Source organism: Lampetra planeri, chromosome 36 (assembly GCF_965212315.1).
Source record: "Lampetra planeri chromosome 36, kcLamPlan1.2.h2, whole genome shotgun sequence".
NCBI lineage: Eukaryota > Metazoa > Chordata > Hyperoartia > Petromyzontiformes > Petromyzontidae > Lampetra > Lampetra planeri.
Genome location: NC_136142.1, coordinates 6,877,335 through 6,893,624, shown reverse-complemented (window position 1 = coordinate 6,893,624; position 16,290 = coordinate 6,877,335). Strand labels below are relative to the sequence as shown.

The 16,290-nt window shown below is 48.1% G+C and overlaps 1 protein-coding gene across 2 annotated transcripts in view; it reads left to right on the top strand.

The window, feature by feature from the left end:
* NPHP4 (nephrocystin 4) overlaps positions 1 to 16,290 on the top strand; it is a 284,183-nt gene that overhangs the window by 229,865 nt on the left and 38,028 nt on the right. For both annotated transcript variants that reach the window (XM_078611468.1, XM_078611467.1), the window contains exons 19-21: positions 264 to 490; positions 4,034 to 4,229; positions 7,524 to 7,607. In XM_078611468.1, the coding sequence (XP_078467594.1) occupies positions 264 to 490; positions 4,034 to 4,229; positions 7,524 to 7,607 (507 nt within the window). The remainder of the gene's footprint in view (positions 1 to 263; positions 491 to 4,033; positions 4,230 to 7,523; positions 7,608 to 16,290) is intronic.

The window sequence follows — 16,290 nt, the reverse complement described above, 5'->3', positions numbered from 1 at the left end:
TTCGGAGTTTGCATGTTCTCCCCGTGGTCGCATGGATCTTTCTCCGGGTCCACCGGTTTTTCCCTCCAACATGCGCGTGTGGAGTATTTGGCTGCTATAATTTCCCACGCGATAAGTCACTCCACTATGGCTGTCATTTGTGGCCAGGTTCGACCCGACCGGCGTGCGTCACCCGTCCTACAAATCCACACACAGTCCAACCTCCCCGCCCTTGTGTGTTGTGTCGTCCCCCCCCCTCACACACGCGCCCGCCCGCCCGTCAGAGCCAGCGGGAGGAGCGCGCCCGGCGTCTGCGCGACCTGCGCGTGGTGGAGGCCTACCGCGAGCGGCTCAGGCCCGAGAGCATCGCCAACGCGCTCGTGCGGGCGCTGACCACGCGGCACGCGCTGCACGCCGCGCCCGGCACCGCCGAGTTCTTCGAGTTCCCGCTGCGCAACCCCCACTCCACCCCCCAGACGGTCGGCGTGCAGAGCACCGACCCTGAGCTCAGGTGAGTTGACGCCTGCCACGGAGGACTTACAGGTCCCTTCGTCGTCTTGCACCATCACCACCCCCCGCCCCACCCAGCTCCCGCCGCACTCCCACGCCTTCCTGAGTGACTTTGACCGCGCAAATTTGTGGCCACTCGTTCAGTCACCGCACCTCCGCCCTCTGGAATTCACTCTTCTCTTCGGCGCACCTCCTCCCCCCCCCATCTCTCCCGCCCCTCCCCCACCTCTTCTCTCTCCTTTCCCCTCCTCCCTCCTCCTCACTTCCCGTCATCACATCACTTCTTGGAACTCATCTATTTGATGGCGTGCCTGCTGACCTCCTTAGTTATCCTGTTCCCCCGTGCTCGGTGTGCAATGCGAACGCTCCCAACTGTGCGGTAGTCCCGAGACGTGCGGTCGTCTGATTTAGCCCACTGCGAATGAAAAGTTGTTGTCGGCAGGGAGAAGTTGTTGTCGGCAGGGTGGATGAGGAGAGCCGGGTGAGTTCCCGTGAATCAAGCCGAGCGAACTGACGGTACCGTTTGCGGCACTCGTGGAGCGTTTACTGCCTCGCTTTGTTTGGCCCGGCTCTCCCTTGCGAAGAGACCAAGTCTCAATGGGATGTTAAAGACATACTCTTTGGTTCTTTCGGTAAAGTCAGGTAGGTATAAAATAAAATAAAATAACTTTTTTATAAAAAAAAAAATCAAAAAAAATTAAACCACGGCGTTTCGGAAGTAACACAAGCTTCCGTCATCAGGTGGGAAAACCACAGCAATAAATACAATTACTGTAGTGGACAAGAGCTGTTCGTAGCAAGATTTTATATACGGAAGAGGGGGGGTGGGAGGAGCCAGGGAGGAGAAGCAGGGGGTGGGCGGGGGGTGCGGGGTGATGGTGGGAGAGGTGTGAAGGTACAACATTTCCAACGAGTGGACCGGGGATGTTAAAGATCTGTGGGAAAGTCCTTTGTCAATCAGCAGCTGGGTCGAGGCCTCTGCTCGCCATATCAGAGGGATGTTTGACTGTACTTTGCCGAGCTGGACAGTGCTGATTGGTGAAGGGGTTGAACTCCAGGACCCATTCAGATATTACGGGCCATTGATTGTTAGCCGCGGGTGTGGAATCGAACGCGGGCCAGGTGCCTTGGAAGAGGTGAGGAGTTACCCGCACTTTATCCCACCACATTTGTGGTATGTACATTTTTTTCTGCTGGGCGTACAGAGGTGGTAAGATTTCAGAAACGTGCCGTTGATTCCTTATTTTGACACGTGCAATATATGGATCCGTTAACATTGTTAAATTAACCGGCACGTTGGTATTCGCAAATTAATTACTGTACAAGCACATCATCAGCAGAAGCAGAATTTCCTATTTATGACGAACAAATCCATTTGAGGCTTATCTGATTTCGAAAAAAACCATCTTTTATTCAAACGCTTCCACTCAAGGTCACGCCAAAACAGAGGCCCGCCGCAGTATTGCCTCCGATTTTCATGTCATTCTCGTGGTATCGTTTTTCTTGATCTTGCTTTTTTGTTCGTATGCACATTGCCAATTTATCCCAACACTTCCTGCTTTCCTTTGTTTTTTTTTCACTCCTGTGAGATGGGACAAAGAAAAGCTGCAAGCTAACAGCAGATAAGCCAAGCACGTGACAGTTTTTCTTTTTTTTTAAATATCCGTATCGTACACCTGATTTTAATTTGTAAAAAAAAAATGTATTTCCATCCCCATCCCCACCCAATTGTAACTTCATCGGCATAATCATCGTCATCATCAGCCTTGTTAAATCCATTTGTGGATGAAGGCCTCCCGAAAGCCTGCTGCCACTTCTCACGATCTTGCGATGTAACAATCCATCCAACTCCTGCACGTGAACCGATCTCATCGCTCCATCTCCTCAGTAGGCATCCTCTTGGATGCGTTCCATTCCTTGACTTGCCTGCAGGATGGGCTGCCACGGTGGCGAGATGTTAACTACCTCGCCTAGTATACAGGAGGTTGTGAGTTCAAACCTGACCCTAACGCCTCTTGTATATTTGGAGCTTGCGTGTTCTGCCCGTAGCCGTGTAGATTTTTCTCCGGGTCCTCCAGTTTTTCCCTCGACATTTAGAATCAACATGCATTTAGTGTATTTGGCTGATATACATTTTCACATGATAAGCCACTTTGTTCAGCTTTCATTTGTGGCCAGGTCACTTCTGAATAAGAGTTATATAGGTTACCTGGTTACATTAAAAATTGTTTAGTTTTGGTTTAGGATGGTAGAGGGCAGGTTGTCTCAACGATTAAAGGTCCGCACTTTCAGTTCAGTTTGAGCTGGTGGTCTGGATAAGGCTGAGAGCTTTTGTTCAGACAATGCTTGCACACCTTTGCGTGCTGCGAAATCCATTGGAGTGGCACACAGAGGTTGGTGACAGAGGGGAAAACCTGATGCCAATTGGTGGGATATCGTAACAGCGGTGCTTGGATGATGGGTTGTGACTGCAACCAAAGGATGCCATGGCCAAAGTGTGGCAGGCCTCAACAGCAATGGCTTATGATGACCTCTTGATCTCCAACTGGTTGTTTTTTTCTTCAAGTAACCATCTCAAAGGTGCCAAGTAAGCTATGGCTCGGCATATGCACTGTCGGCAACGTCATGGCGGACTTGTGGCGATTTAGAGGGATAAATTTCATAAAAAGGATATGTATAAGTGTGCGTTGTTTCATCGACCTAGCTCAAACTTCCGCCTCATGATTATCCTTTCACAATGGATGATATTAATGAAAACAAATAGTGTCCACTGCCTTTTTTACGCGGAGTAAAATACCTTCACGGCCACTGTGTTTGCGCTGTGCGGTTGTCACGAGCTTTTTAAGCCAAAGATAAAACACATGACGCTTCCTGAGATACAGTGGAAATTCAACGACTCGAAGAGGCAAAGCAAGACGGCCTATACAGGAATACTAAAAACTAGTGGGAGAAGTGCATGCATGCAGCCAGCCTGCCTGGCTGCCTTATTATAAACTGCACACCCTTAAAAGTAGCTCTCCGATACGACACGAGGGCCCCCTGGTGCCCGTACGTCGCATGGCTTAATAATCGTTGCGTCAAACGTAACCCCTTCAGTAGAGTTGTCATTTCCTTACTGGCCTTCGCATCCCTTTTCCCCACTCCAACGTCAGTGCTGCAGGCCAATGCAGCTTTGTAATTTTTATGAATGGCAGTCAAATTTACCCGGTGAAATGTTAACTACCTCATCTGGGGGAGTGGTCAGCACCAGGTTCGGCTGCCTTTGTCTCCCTGGAGGCAATGCTTACACACCGTACCAGGTACACATTTGAGGCTGAGTCGACCTAGGGGAGGCCCGGGACCAGTTCAGATAATCGCCACCGGCGTTGGCCATGAGCGGGAGTGGAATTCGTGTCGCCGGGTTTGTAGCGAAGCACGCTAGCCGCTACACTACCGCCCCCCCCCCACCCCCCCCCGACACAAACACGCGCACTCTCGCACGGTTACCCCCAACTGTGCACGACCCACAACGGCGACCGTGCCCGACCCCTGTTCGCCGTCGCAGGGTGATCGTGGACGTCGAGGAGTGGCGCCACTTCAAGCGGCTGACGCGCAAGACCACGCCGCTGGAGGAGGGGCTGTTCGACGTGGCCGGCGGCGACGAGCTGAGCCCGCAGCTCTTCCTGAGGCCTCGTGAGACGGTGCTCGTGCCCTTCAAGTACCAGAGCTTCGAGGCGGAGCGTGGCGGCGACGCACCGCAGGTTCTCCCGACGCAGACACGCCGGGCGCGTGCGCTCGCCCGGACTCTCGGGCGAGCGGGTTCGGTCATCGCCCGCACCCGCGCGCAGCTCACAATTCGCTTGCCGGTCACAAAAATTGTTTGGCCGCTGCCGGGAGCGATCAACACGTTCGTCAATAACGCGGCAGATTTGAAAGGGAACATGTATAACAGGCGACGTTTTGGGCAACGGCCCTTCTTGATAGCACGTCAATAAAGAGTCCAGAGAGATGGAGTGGACGGTAAGAGTTGGAGACTGCACTTTACACCATGGGATCTGAATAATAATAATAATAATAATGGTATTTTAAGGTATTTCATCATGACCAGTTTTTTTATTGCCATATGAAAAGTTACACAATTAGCAGCGATTGAGAAACAGACAAGACTCTGCAATAATCAATTGTGTATTACTGCATGAACTCATGTGTATTAAAAATATTAAAAGTAAAATGATAAAAATGTTGCTGGTACATTGCATTGTGGGTAGCCCTGTTTCAGTGAACAAACCCCACATTTGCATAATTCACATAATCCACTTAGTGATGCATTCCTGGGCTTAATTATCACGGAAAAAGTTTAGAGAGACTCTCAATAAATGGTAGGCTTAATAATGAGTTGTGATTATTAAGAACCAACCGACTGCCTCTCACATCTCAAGATTTATAAAAGGTAAAGGTGCCACACAGAAAAGTCTCCCTCATGCCCCTGCTGGCAGATGCACCTCCGCTACGACACTTGGCCTCCTCTTCTGCAGTGGCCAAATGCGGTGGGCATACCCATACTTTACCTCACCACACGTGGCCTGCCGATCAACGAACCGTGGTGGCATTTATAATTCTTGGTGCCACAGAGACAGGTGAAGTTAAGGAACGTTGCCCATTGTTTCAACTGCCACATCAAAAAAACTCAAGGAACCGGTGACCTGGATTTGCAAGTCCATCGTGGTAGCTGTTACACCAAATCACCTGGATCTTGTAAAATCTCCAGCGCTTAGATGAGTTAAGCCTGGATAATTAGGTTGTGGGGGCTACGTGGCAGGCATCAGAGGGCATTGTAAAATACATCGGCTTACTGTAGTTCTATTTTTTCACATTTAACCTTCCCACTTTCAACCCCCACTGGTCAGCATGAGGAAGTGTGGTCAAATAATCCCCATGAACTGCACGGAGTGGACAGGCCCTCATCCAGCAGTGGATTGACAAGAGGGATGTACATACACATGGGGAGATAGTAAGTTGGTTAACCGATGACCAGGATTTGACCTCCAACATTAGTGCCACCTGGACAAATAAGTTATGAATTAAAAATGTTAAGTCATTCCCTCGTGTGCATTCTTACAAACCCAAGTAAAATGTCGCTCAGCGAAAAAGTTTCTAAGATTTTTGTTCACGTGAAATCCAATCGAACGTGCTTGTTTTATTCACTGGCCATTCGTGGTGAGGCGGAGACCGTGAAATAAGCCGCACTAGAAGCCCCGATATAATCACGGGTGGCTGGCTGGTTTTCATCCCAGGATCGCGCCAATGTGGGCTGAGTGTCCTGCCCTCGAGCCACCAATCCTCCTCCTAATGTTGCAATTAAATGCATCGGACACGCAGATGTAGGTTGTCCATTACGGCCGGGTTTGCTCCATTTGACGAACTCTGCGGCTGCTGTAATTGCACCCTGGCTAATCGTGGCTATTGACCAAAAAGCCAGACCTAAGTGCCACGTTTACATACTTTGGTCACGTGGAGGACTCAACCAAACACAATTCTTCAGAGTCAATACAAAAGATACCTTCTTGTGTAAAAACCATCAGGGTCACACTATGAATAGACTGACCCCTGCCATGAGAATGCGGAATTAAACTGCCGACTCCGGCAACCGAAAAGGCATGAGCACTGCCCCCCTCTATCGCTTAGCTCGAACAGGAGCACTCTCCGAAAATGTTCGTCCCCAAAAGGAACGGGACGTTTCTTCGCAAAGAACCACGATGAGTGATTGAAAGGTCCCAAGGCCTGACACACGAAGCAATGAGTGACCTTGATGAATCTCTACTGTTTCCCCACGTGGTCCCCTTGAAGTGTAAACGTCTATCAGTGTTCCACGGCTTTAATCCCCCACAACACTGAATAACTTTTTGTCTCGCCTTGCTAACCACTCGTTCACATCTTCTTGGTTCTTTCAGTAAAGTCACGTAGAAGGGAAATAATAAAATAATAAAAATAAAACATAATAAAATAATTCTCACGACGTTTCGGCCACAACGCATTATTTTATTATGTTTTATTTTTTATTATTTTATTATTTCCCTCCTACGTGACTTTACCGAAAGAACCAAGAAGATGAATCCCTGCAGTCACGAAAGATTTACATCGCTCGTTCACAGTGCGTGTCACTTCATTGTCACGAGAAAAATTATTAACTCGAAACAAATCTTATTGTGCTTATTCGCTCGGGAAAGCCTCAAGACTTTATTTTTTTTAAGTTTTCTCAGTCAGGGGGATGATGTTGTTACGATGTGTACTCCCAATTGAATAGTTTGCAGGAAATCTTTTCAGCATCTCTACGTCTTTTTTTTGGCCCGTTCCGAGTTATATTGTGTGGGAGTTTATTTTTAAGCAATGGGAGGAAACCGAAGAACCCAGAGGGAACCCAGGCACAACACAAACTCCATGCAGAAAGGCTTCTTGCTGCGAGACATGAGTGTCACCAATGCAGCACCACCCACATTTTTTAAATGTATTAACTTATTTTTCACGTTTCATCTAACACTTAGGGGGAAAGTAGATCAGGGATTTGTTGTTTAATGTTGATTCATGAACTCGAAATACATACATCGAGTTTTATGTTTACTCGTGTATATGGCTTGTTTTAATCATATGTGTTGTATGTAATCAGACCATGTCTTCACAATTGCCACCAGAGGTACATCCGTTATGCGCAATGATTTTAAAAAAATATTTCATTCTTCAATTGAATCGTGACCCCGGTTTGTGATTTAGTCATCATGCCACTTTTAAGTACTGCTTTAAGTTGTCACTCTTTCATTGGAGCTTTTGTCAGAGCACCTTCTTCTAGACAGCTGATCTCTGATGGAGTGGCTATAAAATAGACTAAGAGACCGGTCTCTCATGGGGTGACCATACAATAGACTAAAAGATCAGTCTCTGATGGGATCACTATACAATAGACTAACAGACCGGTCTCTGATGGGATGACCATACAATAGACTAACAAACCATTCTCTGATTGGAATACAAACAACAGATGATTGCTCTTTTGTTGACAGGGTCCCGAGGACCCCAGCAGACCGTGGGTTGCCGCGATGACTTCCCAGCAGCAGGCGTCCGCACGGCGGGGAAAGGAAATCAAGGTACGGCGGTGGCCATATGGGCGTTGAGTGATTCGCGAACTCCCGAGCGAAGCTCCTCGATGGAGAATGCCCAATAATTTGGCAGGTGGACCGAGCGCGATACTCACATGTGCCCGAGCTTTTCACATTATTTTTCTCTCCCATCCAAAAGCACCAATACTGACGCTGAGTCATACAAACTTTCCCAAGGTGTCGGCCATTTACAACTTCTTTACAACTGCCAATCAGACCGCCACTTGGCTTGATCCAGAGTGATCCCTCTCTTCAGTTTATCGTGAGTCTCGTCACTCAATCTTTATTGGTGGTCTTCTTTGGCTTACGCTCCTCTGTGACCACCTTAGAGCTCCTTTTCTTTGCCTTTCTCAAATGATGCCCCCACCACCTCTGTCTTGGTGCCTCGAACCAGTTCCCAGCCTTTAGCTCACAACCTAATTTGTTTTTCACGGTTTCATTTGATGTAAAGCCAGCGACATTTCAATATAACCGAGATTTCGATTACTTTTTCAGGGAGCTCACCAAAATGAATATTAAATGTGGGAAAATACTAAATCTTGGATCACAGTAATTGTGTCAATGGGGGCTTTTAGGGGCCCTTGTTGTCTCTCTGCCTGTCTTGTTTGTAATATGAGCTCGCGCTAACGCCCATGAAAGTAATATAATGTTCGTGCAAAGTCGTGTTGTTGTTAGACACTTACTCGAGATACAACCGGGCAAATTGATCGCGCGTCATGTGGTCGCCTCCTCTCCCAATCACACGGTTAGTGTGCGACGTCTTTATTTTCACCAATGAATCACCTCCGAGGACATGCGCACGTTGGAAAGCAGCGTTGCGGAATCCATTGCGTGTGCGTGACTTTTCTTCCTTGTTTTTGTTCTTTTTTTCTATTTTCTATTGCCACTCAGACAACCTCGCCTGCGATGCCGACTCGTGACGCCGGTTACAAGAATAAGCATAACGATTTGTTTGCGCTTCCTGCACGATAAGCGACTTAAATCGCATCTCATCTCAATACATTTAAAATGGGCACCCCCAGTGGCAGCTGTCCCTGCGCAGCACAAAGCGACCTTTGCTCCTGGCCTGCAAGCGGACATGAGCAATCCTTAACAAATAACTTGTGGTTAAATCTCGACTTGAAGCTTTCGTGACTGCAGGAATTCATATTCTTGGGTTCTTTCGGTAAAGTCACGTAGAAGGGAAATAATATATAATAAAAATAAAACATAATAAAATAATATAATATAGTAAAATAATATACTTCTCACAAGGGGGAAAGCTGTTGAGGCAGGCTGTTTTAAATGTATGAAATTGGTGTAGCCCAAGGGTCATAAGCGAAGTGGGCGGGGTTAGTGATGTTTAAGTGAGATATTTGCATGTCAGTGTAAGATCGGGGAGCTACCTCCACGACGACGAAGCTGCGGAGGTGACCATTGTATTGTGAGAGATTAGCATGTCAATGGAAGATCGCAGAGCCACCGCCTGATGACGATTGCTTGCGTTGCGATCGAAAACGTCGTAGTTTTTTTATGTTATTTTTTTGTTATTTTCTTTGAACCTATCTACGTGAGTTTACCGAAAGACCCAAGAATATCTCTTGTGGGTACTTCTTTTTTTGGCAAATTTGGAGCGTTACACTGTCACACGATGGCTTACTCGTTCCGAATGACGTCAAGGAATTTGTTAACGTCCACTGTTAAGCGGACAGCGTGTACTATGCGGCTAACGCACCCGGATGCCTGCTGCTGGGAAGGAGTAGAATCAGAATCTTTATTCAGACTGGAGGAATCCGATGAGCTCTGGCGATCTTTTTTCACAGGTGTCCAGTATGGGGGCAGGTCAATAATTACCAGGGCAGCCGCTGGGCTGGAGCAGCGAGCCTCGGAAACCAGTGGCGCGCCGTGCCGTGTCACCGCTCCGGTTAAACCTGGCATCGAACGCGGTACCGTCTCCCATCGCCGCCGAGAGAGGCTGGAGAAGCCGCGTTCCGCAGGCGTTAAATCCTGCGGGCGTTTTGGCAAGGTCACCGACCGACCGCCGACTTGCCTGCCGCGCTAAGACCCGCGCGTCTCTTTCTATCGATTTTGTTTGTCTGTTTTAGTCTGCTAAAATAAACACAGAATCAAACCTTGTTTCTTTTTCCTACATAATGGGGAGCGCGGCCTGCTCGCCCACTTGTCCACCCACCCAGGCCGCTCGCCGGCGCTCTCCGCTCAACTCGCTCCATCACGAAAGTGGGAGATCAATATTTCTCCCGTTCGGGCTACCGCGAGCTCGCCTCCCGGACCATCTTGAAGTGTAATCTCAAACTATTGTTTACACAAGATTCATTGCGCCTGGCCACCAGCCGTAACAGATTATAAGCATACATGATCTCAATTTAAATGATGGACGGCTGTGCAAAGCGGCTGGAGATTGGATGAGCGGGGGGTTGGGACGGAGACCAGGGCGGCTGGTTTTGGCGGTGGGGCGGGTTGGAAAGGACTGGGCGGTGTGGAGAGGGTGGTGTGGGGGGTTCATAGGAGATGAGAACAGTGGAGCGAGGCTGGTGGGAGTGCAAGGAGCGTGGAGGAAGATGGGAGGGGGGGTGTGTGACATGAGGATTATATTTTACACGTGCGCTGTCAAGGTCAGAACTTGGCACGCGGGCGAGGAATCGCTACGCGAATGCTCGCGGGCGTCGGCGTTCGTGTCTCCCGCGGACACGCACCACTCCTTACGTTGCAAGGGCTTGCTGTGGATCTCAATGAAATTAATTATCGTTTTCGGACTTGTCATTTATTTAGCCAGGAAAGGTCTTACTGTCGGCCCAGGCGGCTTAATTGTCCGAGCACTGAGCCGGTACGTTTGAGACGCCGAGTTCGAATCCGGGGTTTAAACTGCCCGTGTATTAAACTGGGTTCTCAGGTGCAATGAGTTGGTGGCCTCAGCCGAGTCGCCAATAGACCGCACGACAAATTAGCACGTGATTACATTTTTGTTCCTCTTATTTTGGCTCATCGGCTTTTTCTGAGAATTCTAAATGTTGTTTTCGTTGCCGTGCAATGGATATTTCTCTGTAGCAGTGGCTGTCGACTCAGTCCATTGTCTTTCGAGGAGGGAATAAAATTGCTACCACTCCGTGGGACGTCAATAATTATCTACCCTATGCACAGACTGGCCTTCGGAATGAGAATATGGAACGTGTGAGCCCTGCCCAATGCATGTTTGAACAGGGAAGCAATTGGAGATATATATACTTTTTTCATGAAAGCAATAAGCCGTAAAATACTTTACACCAAATTAAATCTACTGTTTCCATTAGAAGCTCATTTTTTTGACGATGGCTCAATCATTTTTGGATGGCAAAAGGTCTCTGCTATGTTTAATTTGTTCCCGGAGCAGCTGTGACATTTCCACCACGTCACCGGTGAAAATGAGCAGTAGAACCTGATTACATTATTTTTTTTCTCCCATGTGTGCTAAAGCAACAGGAGTAATATGATTTTGTTTGACATTAACGCCGGCGCGTGGGCACGGCGCTAAGCCCCGCACGGCCGTCGATCAGCACTCGCTGAGTATTTTCCCCGACCGCCCGTTGTGGAGCTCCAAACACACGGCAATAAAAGTTTCATAAAAGTTTCGGTTTAATTCGGCCCAAACTATTACCTCTCACCATTCGGGTGCAATAACCGTACGAGTTTTCTCATGGTAACACCCTAGAGGTACACAGACAAAGATAAAGATTCCCCACGAAGCCTTAAAGAGACTTTTGGGACAAGTGCCGTGAGAGAACCTACGAAGCCCCGGCACTGCGCACGTGGGGGTGGGTGGCCGACACCATGCCCGGCGGCCTTTGTCTCACCACTGCTGATGTTTACACACTGCGCCAGATGTTAATTTAAGGCCGAGTCAACCTAGGGGAGGCCCTGGATCTGGTGCAGATATTCGTCATTGATGTTGGTCATGAGCATGAATCGAACTCGGATCGCTGGGTGTCGTGGCGTAGTGAACTAACCAACTACACTAACTGTCCCCAATAGGATACACACACAAGACAAAGATCCCCCGTATAGCCTGAATAGACTGTTGGGGCAAGTGCTTTTAGCGAGCATCTTTCAAGGACTGTATGGCACACGATGGGATGGGTGGCCAACACCACGCCCGACCGCCTTTGTTTCCCCAGTGGCGATGTTTACACACCGCGCCAGGTAATAATTTGAGGCTGAGTCGACCTAAAAGGAGGCCCAGGAACGGTTCAGATAATCGTCACCGGTGTTGGTGGCCGTGAGTGGGAATCGAACTCGGGACACCGGATGTATAACGCAGCACGCTAACCGCTCCACTACAGCTCTCTACACACACACGTCGGCCTTTGTTATGTTCAAAGAGATGTTTTCATGCGGCAATCTTGTAGTGTATTGCCAGAGTTAGGGACAATGATGAATAGGCTACGAACATAGTTGAGGTGTCACAATATCCTACAGCCTCTTTGTAGATTTCATAAAGTGCAACGATTCATGGGGATGTGGTTCGATTCAAGAATTTGTGGGGTTTTTTTACATTCTGGAGAATGTAGCTGCAGCCGACTTAGGGTTGCATGGGTCACAAAAACACGGTACGTACACCATTTGATATAATAACAAAAAGGTACAGTTTTGACTTAGAACTTTCGTGACTGCAGGAATTCATATTCTTGGTTCTTTCGGTAAAATCACGTAGATAGAATTTTTTTTTACAAATTAAACCAAAAAACCACGACGTTTCGATCGCAACACAAGCGGTCACCTTGGCGCACGAGAATATGTTTAAATCAACGAATCGATGCGTTGCTACAACAACTGCCATTTGCCAATAAGTGGCAGTAACATCACCACGGCGCTTGTGCCAGGCTATGTGCACTTTAAGGCCATGCGAAGTGTCGAACGCCCAGTGACAGAAGATCACGGGACAGACCCAGGTGCCGTGGGTTGACTGAATGAGATGACTGGCAGATGTACCACCTGTGGCCCCTACTGTGTCAACTTGCTGTGTTTTAGCCACGTACACCTCATTCTGGTTCTCAACCCTGCATGGTCCACCAACCCCATCTCTAATGTTTCTGGATTACAAGCATGCATCGCTGCTATCACACCCACTGGTCCTGGGTTCCACCAAACAAGATGCACTCATATTCTTGGTTCTTTCGGTAAAGTCACGTAGAAAGAACCAAGAATATGAATCCCTGCAGTCACGAAAGCTTGAAATCGAAAGATCTACTCAACCCGTGCAATAACACTGCGACACGCGCGCTCACGGTGGCCCAAAAACCGCCCAGCCGCTCGCATTGTGGCGCCATTGTGCTTGTTGTACATGCACGTTCTGCTGTCGTAACATTGATTTTTATTTTTGTCCTTTAAAAGGAGAGGGATATACGTTCTCTGCGCTCCGTTCAAAAAAAATAAACTTTTCGTGTCCTTTCTAGCTCTGAGCTATTTATGCTTTAAGCCTTTTAAGGGACTTTGAAAGGGTAAGACCATGACCGACTGACAACGGAGACCGTAACCCATCGCTGAAATTAATGCGCGCGTCGACCTATTTTCTTTGGATTTGTCTTTAAAAAAAGAAAAAATCACGTCCGTCATGTGTCAATTGTTATTGCAGAGGAAGTTACGTCCACGGGGGCCATGCAAACTTTCTTATTAAACTTCACCAATCAGTGTGAGCATGATGTCAAGGAGGGACATTGCATATCTAAGTTATTTGGTACAAAAGCACATTACTCTGCTCCTTTGCCAGATTGCAAGCATCCAACGAGTAAATAAGTAAACACACACACACACTGCACGGAGTGATCTGTTTGTTTATTATATTATTACCTGCAGTCCATTACGATAGTAAACAGCGGTTTTGTGCAATGTTTCCTTACTGGACTGAACTGCCCACGGGCTATTGCCTGTAACAGCAAGCGGCCCAGCAACATTTGTTTAAAACTGGATCAAGCCCCTACTGATAAGACTTGGAGAAGTTGACATCTGCGGCAGAGTTTGCTTACTTTGAACCGTTGCTGCTGGGAAAACATTGAGTCGAAAAGGCCCACTGGTTGGTGAACTTGAATGTAGTAGAATTTATACTTTGTAGTTAAAGAGACCAGCACTATTCAATCAATTGATTGTCTTCTCCAACAGACCTCACGTTGGTCAACGATAGAGTAAGTGTATCGCAGTAGTGCAAGGTTGGGAATTCCAATACCAGGGCCTGATCCTGCCACTTTGCCTGTTAAACTTTCTCAGAGATCGACAACACCGAGCCACTCTGCCGGCATGGCACGCGACCGAAGCGTCGCAGAAATCCGAACGTGCATGAGATCTGTTTGCCGTGTCTAGAGCCGAGCGGGGGTTGAAAAGGACACCTTTGAGCAGCGCTCAATCTACTCGGACTCGGATCTATGAAGAAAAAAAAAATCCGCGCAAATCGACGTTGCCACAAAAAGAAGTGAAGATGAGAGAGAGAACGCGAGGGGCGGTGGGGGTGGCTGGGGCGGTGAGGCCGGCGGCAGCGTCCCCGGCGTGGTGTCCGGCTCTCCGTGTCCCGTGGCGTGACCTTGCTGAGCGGCCTTCCTCGCTCCCCCGCGATCCCATCGGAGATGTCTCCGCCGTCCACCTCTCCCGCCACCACCGAGCGATAACGTTTTAACTGGCTCGAGCATCTGCCTTCGACGAGCCTGCAGGCGACTTTTTAAAGATTAAGATGATTGCTGGCACGCGTGCGAGTGCGTGTGTGTTCGTTTAGCGCTGTGGTGAAACGGCATCGGCGAAAACGAGGTTGCACATTGCGTGACCAATGAGAGCCGCCTGTGTGTTTATTATTTCCCAACGAGGGCTGCAAATTTTAATTGGAGCCGCAATTCTAATATATTTTGTTTATTTAGCTTCCACCGCAAACTCATATGTGAACCCGCCCCGAAGCCTTGCGCGGTGTAATTATTACACCGCGCAAGGCTTCGGACGCGGTCAGTCCCGCGAGCATCGTTTCGAAACGCAGAATGGTCACGCGAGTGCAGGTGGTTTGGCGACACCGTCGGCCGGTCTGACATTCAGTCCGTCGATTTCCTTCGCCGGGTGCAAACATCAGCCGCGCATACTCACCGCGTGCTCGTCGCGCGCAGGTCACCCGACACATACCGCGCATCTCTAGGGGACAGTCAGTTAACATGCTTTGATCCCGACCTGTATATTTGGAGGAGTTTGCATGTTCTCCCCGTGGTCGCGCGTATTTTTCTCCGGGTCCTCCAGTTTCCCCCCATGCCCCCCCCCCCCCCCACATTTAGAATCAACACGCATTTGGAGTATTTGTCTGCTGTGAATTTCCATGTGATGAGCTCTCATTTGTGGCAAGTTCACTTCTGAAAAAGAGCTACATTGCTCAGTGGGCCTGACCTGGTAAAATAAAAAATAGTTCACTTTGGTTTTCAGTTTAGTTTTCCTCTCAATAAACTACGACAGAGTGCTCATCAATATGTGATAGGGTGCTCACCACTATATCACTACGGAAGTGCCTTCACGACTGCAGTACTTTTGGTTCTGCCAGCGGGACACGGAGGCTGGCGCTTGCAGCGGCGATTAATTTTCCGCGCTTCCGCCAGCATCGCTGGAGATTTCGTGAGCCAGGTCAGGGTTGTTTTTGTTGACACTCAAACGAGCGGGCCAGGGTTCTTCTCAAGTGAAAGGGACCCTAATTTAGCGGTGGGTGGATAGTCACCGACGTTATCCTGGTGCGGGGCGGTCGCTTCCAGTGTTAATGTGCCATTTTATTCAGGGACTACTTTGTTGTTATCTTGGTGTGGTCTGGGACTATTTTGTTGTTGTTGTTGTTTTTGCTGACTCTCCAAAATATTGATAAATAAGGCTTATGTAATTAATCAATGTGTTTATATTTAGTAACTTGCTTAGCATTATCTCTATTTTGCAGTCCTATCGATTTTTAGATTTTTTTTTCTGTTGCGACTTGGTGACCCACCCACACTGGGCATCGGTGATAAAGAGCTTCATAGCTCATCGGATTCCTCCTGCAGTCTAAATCAAGATTCTGATGCTGAATAGGTTATCCTGGAAATGCAACCATTTTTTTGTCCCACACGAACTATTCTTGTATCCCGTAATTTACATGTATGCAAGGTTTAAACGGGTGGGTATCTTCCATATACTAAGTTAATGTACCCACTCCACCTCTGGTTGTTAATCACTGGTGTGTGTGTGTATCGGGAGGCATTCGTTCATCCAGCAGTGGACAGATTATGGCTGGTGACGATGGCGTGTGGGTGTCAAAGCCACCACACCCATGGCACTCGCTATGTTATTTAACCCCATGTGCAAAAACAAGGGTTTTATTTGTCAAATTAATCATTGCAAGCAGTGATTTGTATACACGTAAACTCCTTATCAGTGCCCTACCTTATTACAGACCAATTCAGACCTTGTTGGTCACGCCGTGACCTTATACATCTCAACGTTTATCCTACAAAGTCCCATCACAAGGTGAGAGAAACACAACACAAATAGGCAATTTTTTGGCCCGTATGGAAACGGCTGTACGCCGTATGGACCTGAAAACTATTTACCTGTCCAAGAATACGGGGTAAACCATATGGGTTGACAAGTATGCTACTATACACCGCACTACTATCTATACACTACACGACTGCACATTACACTACTATACATTACACTA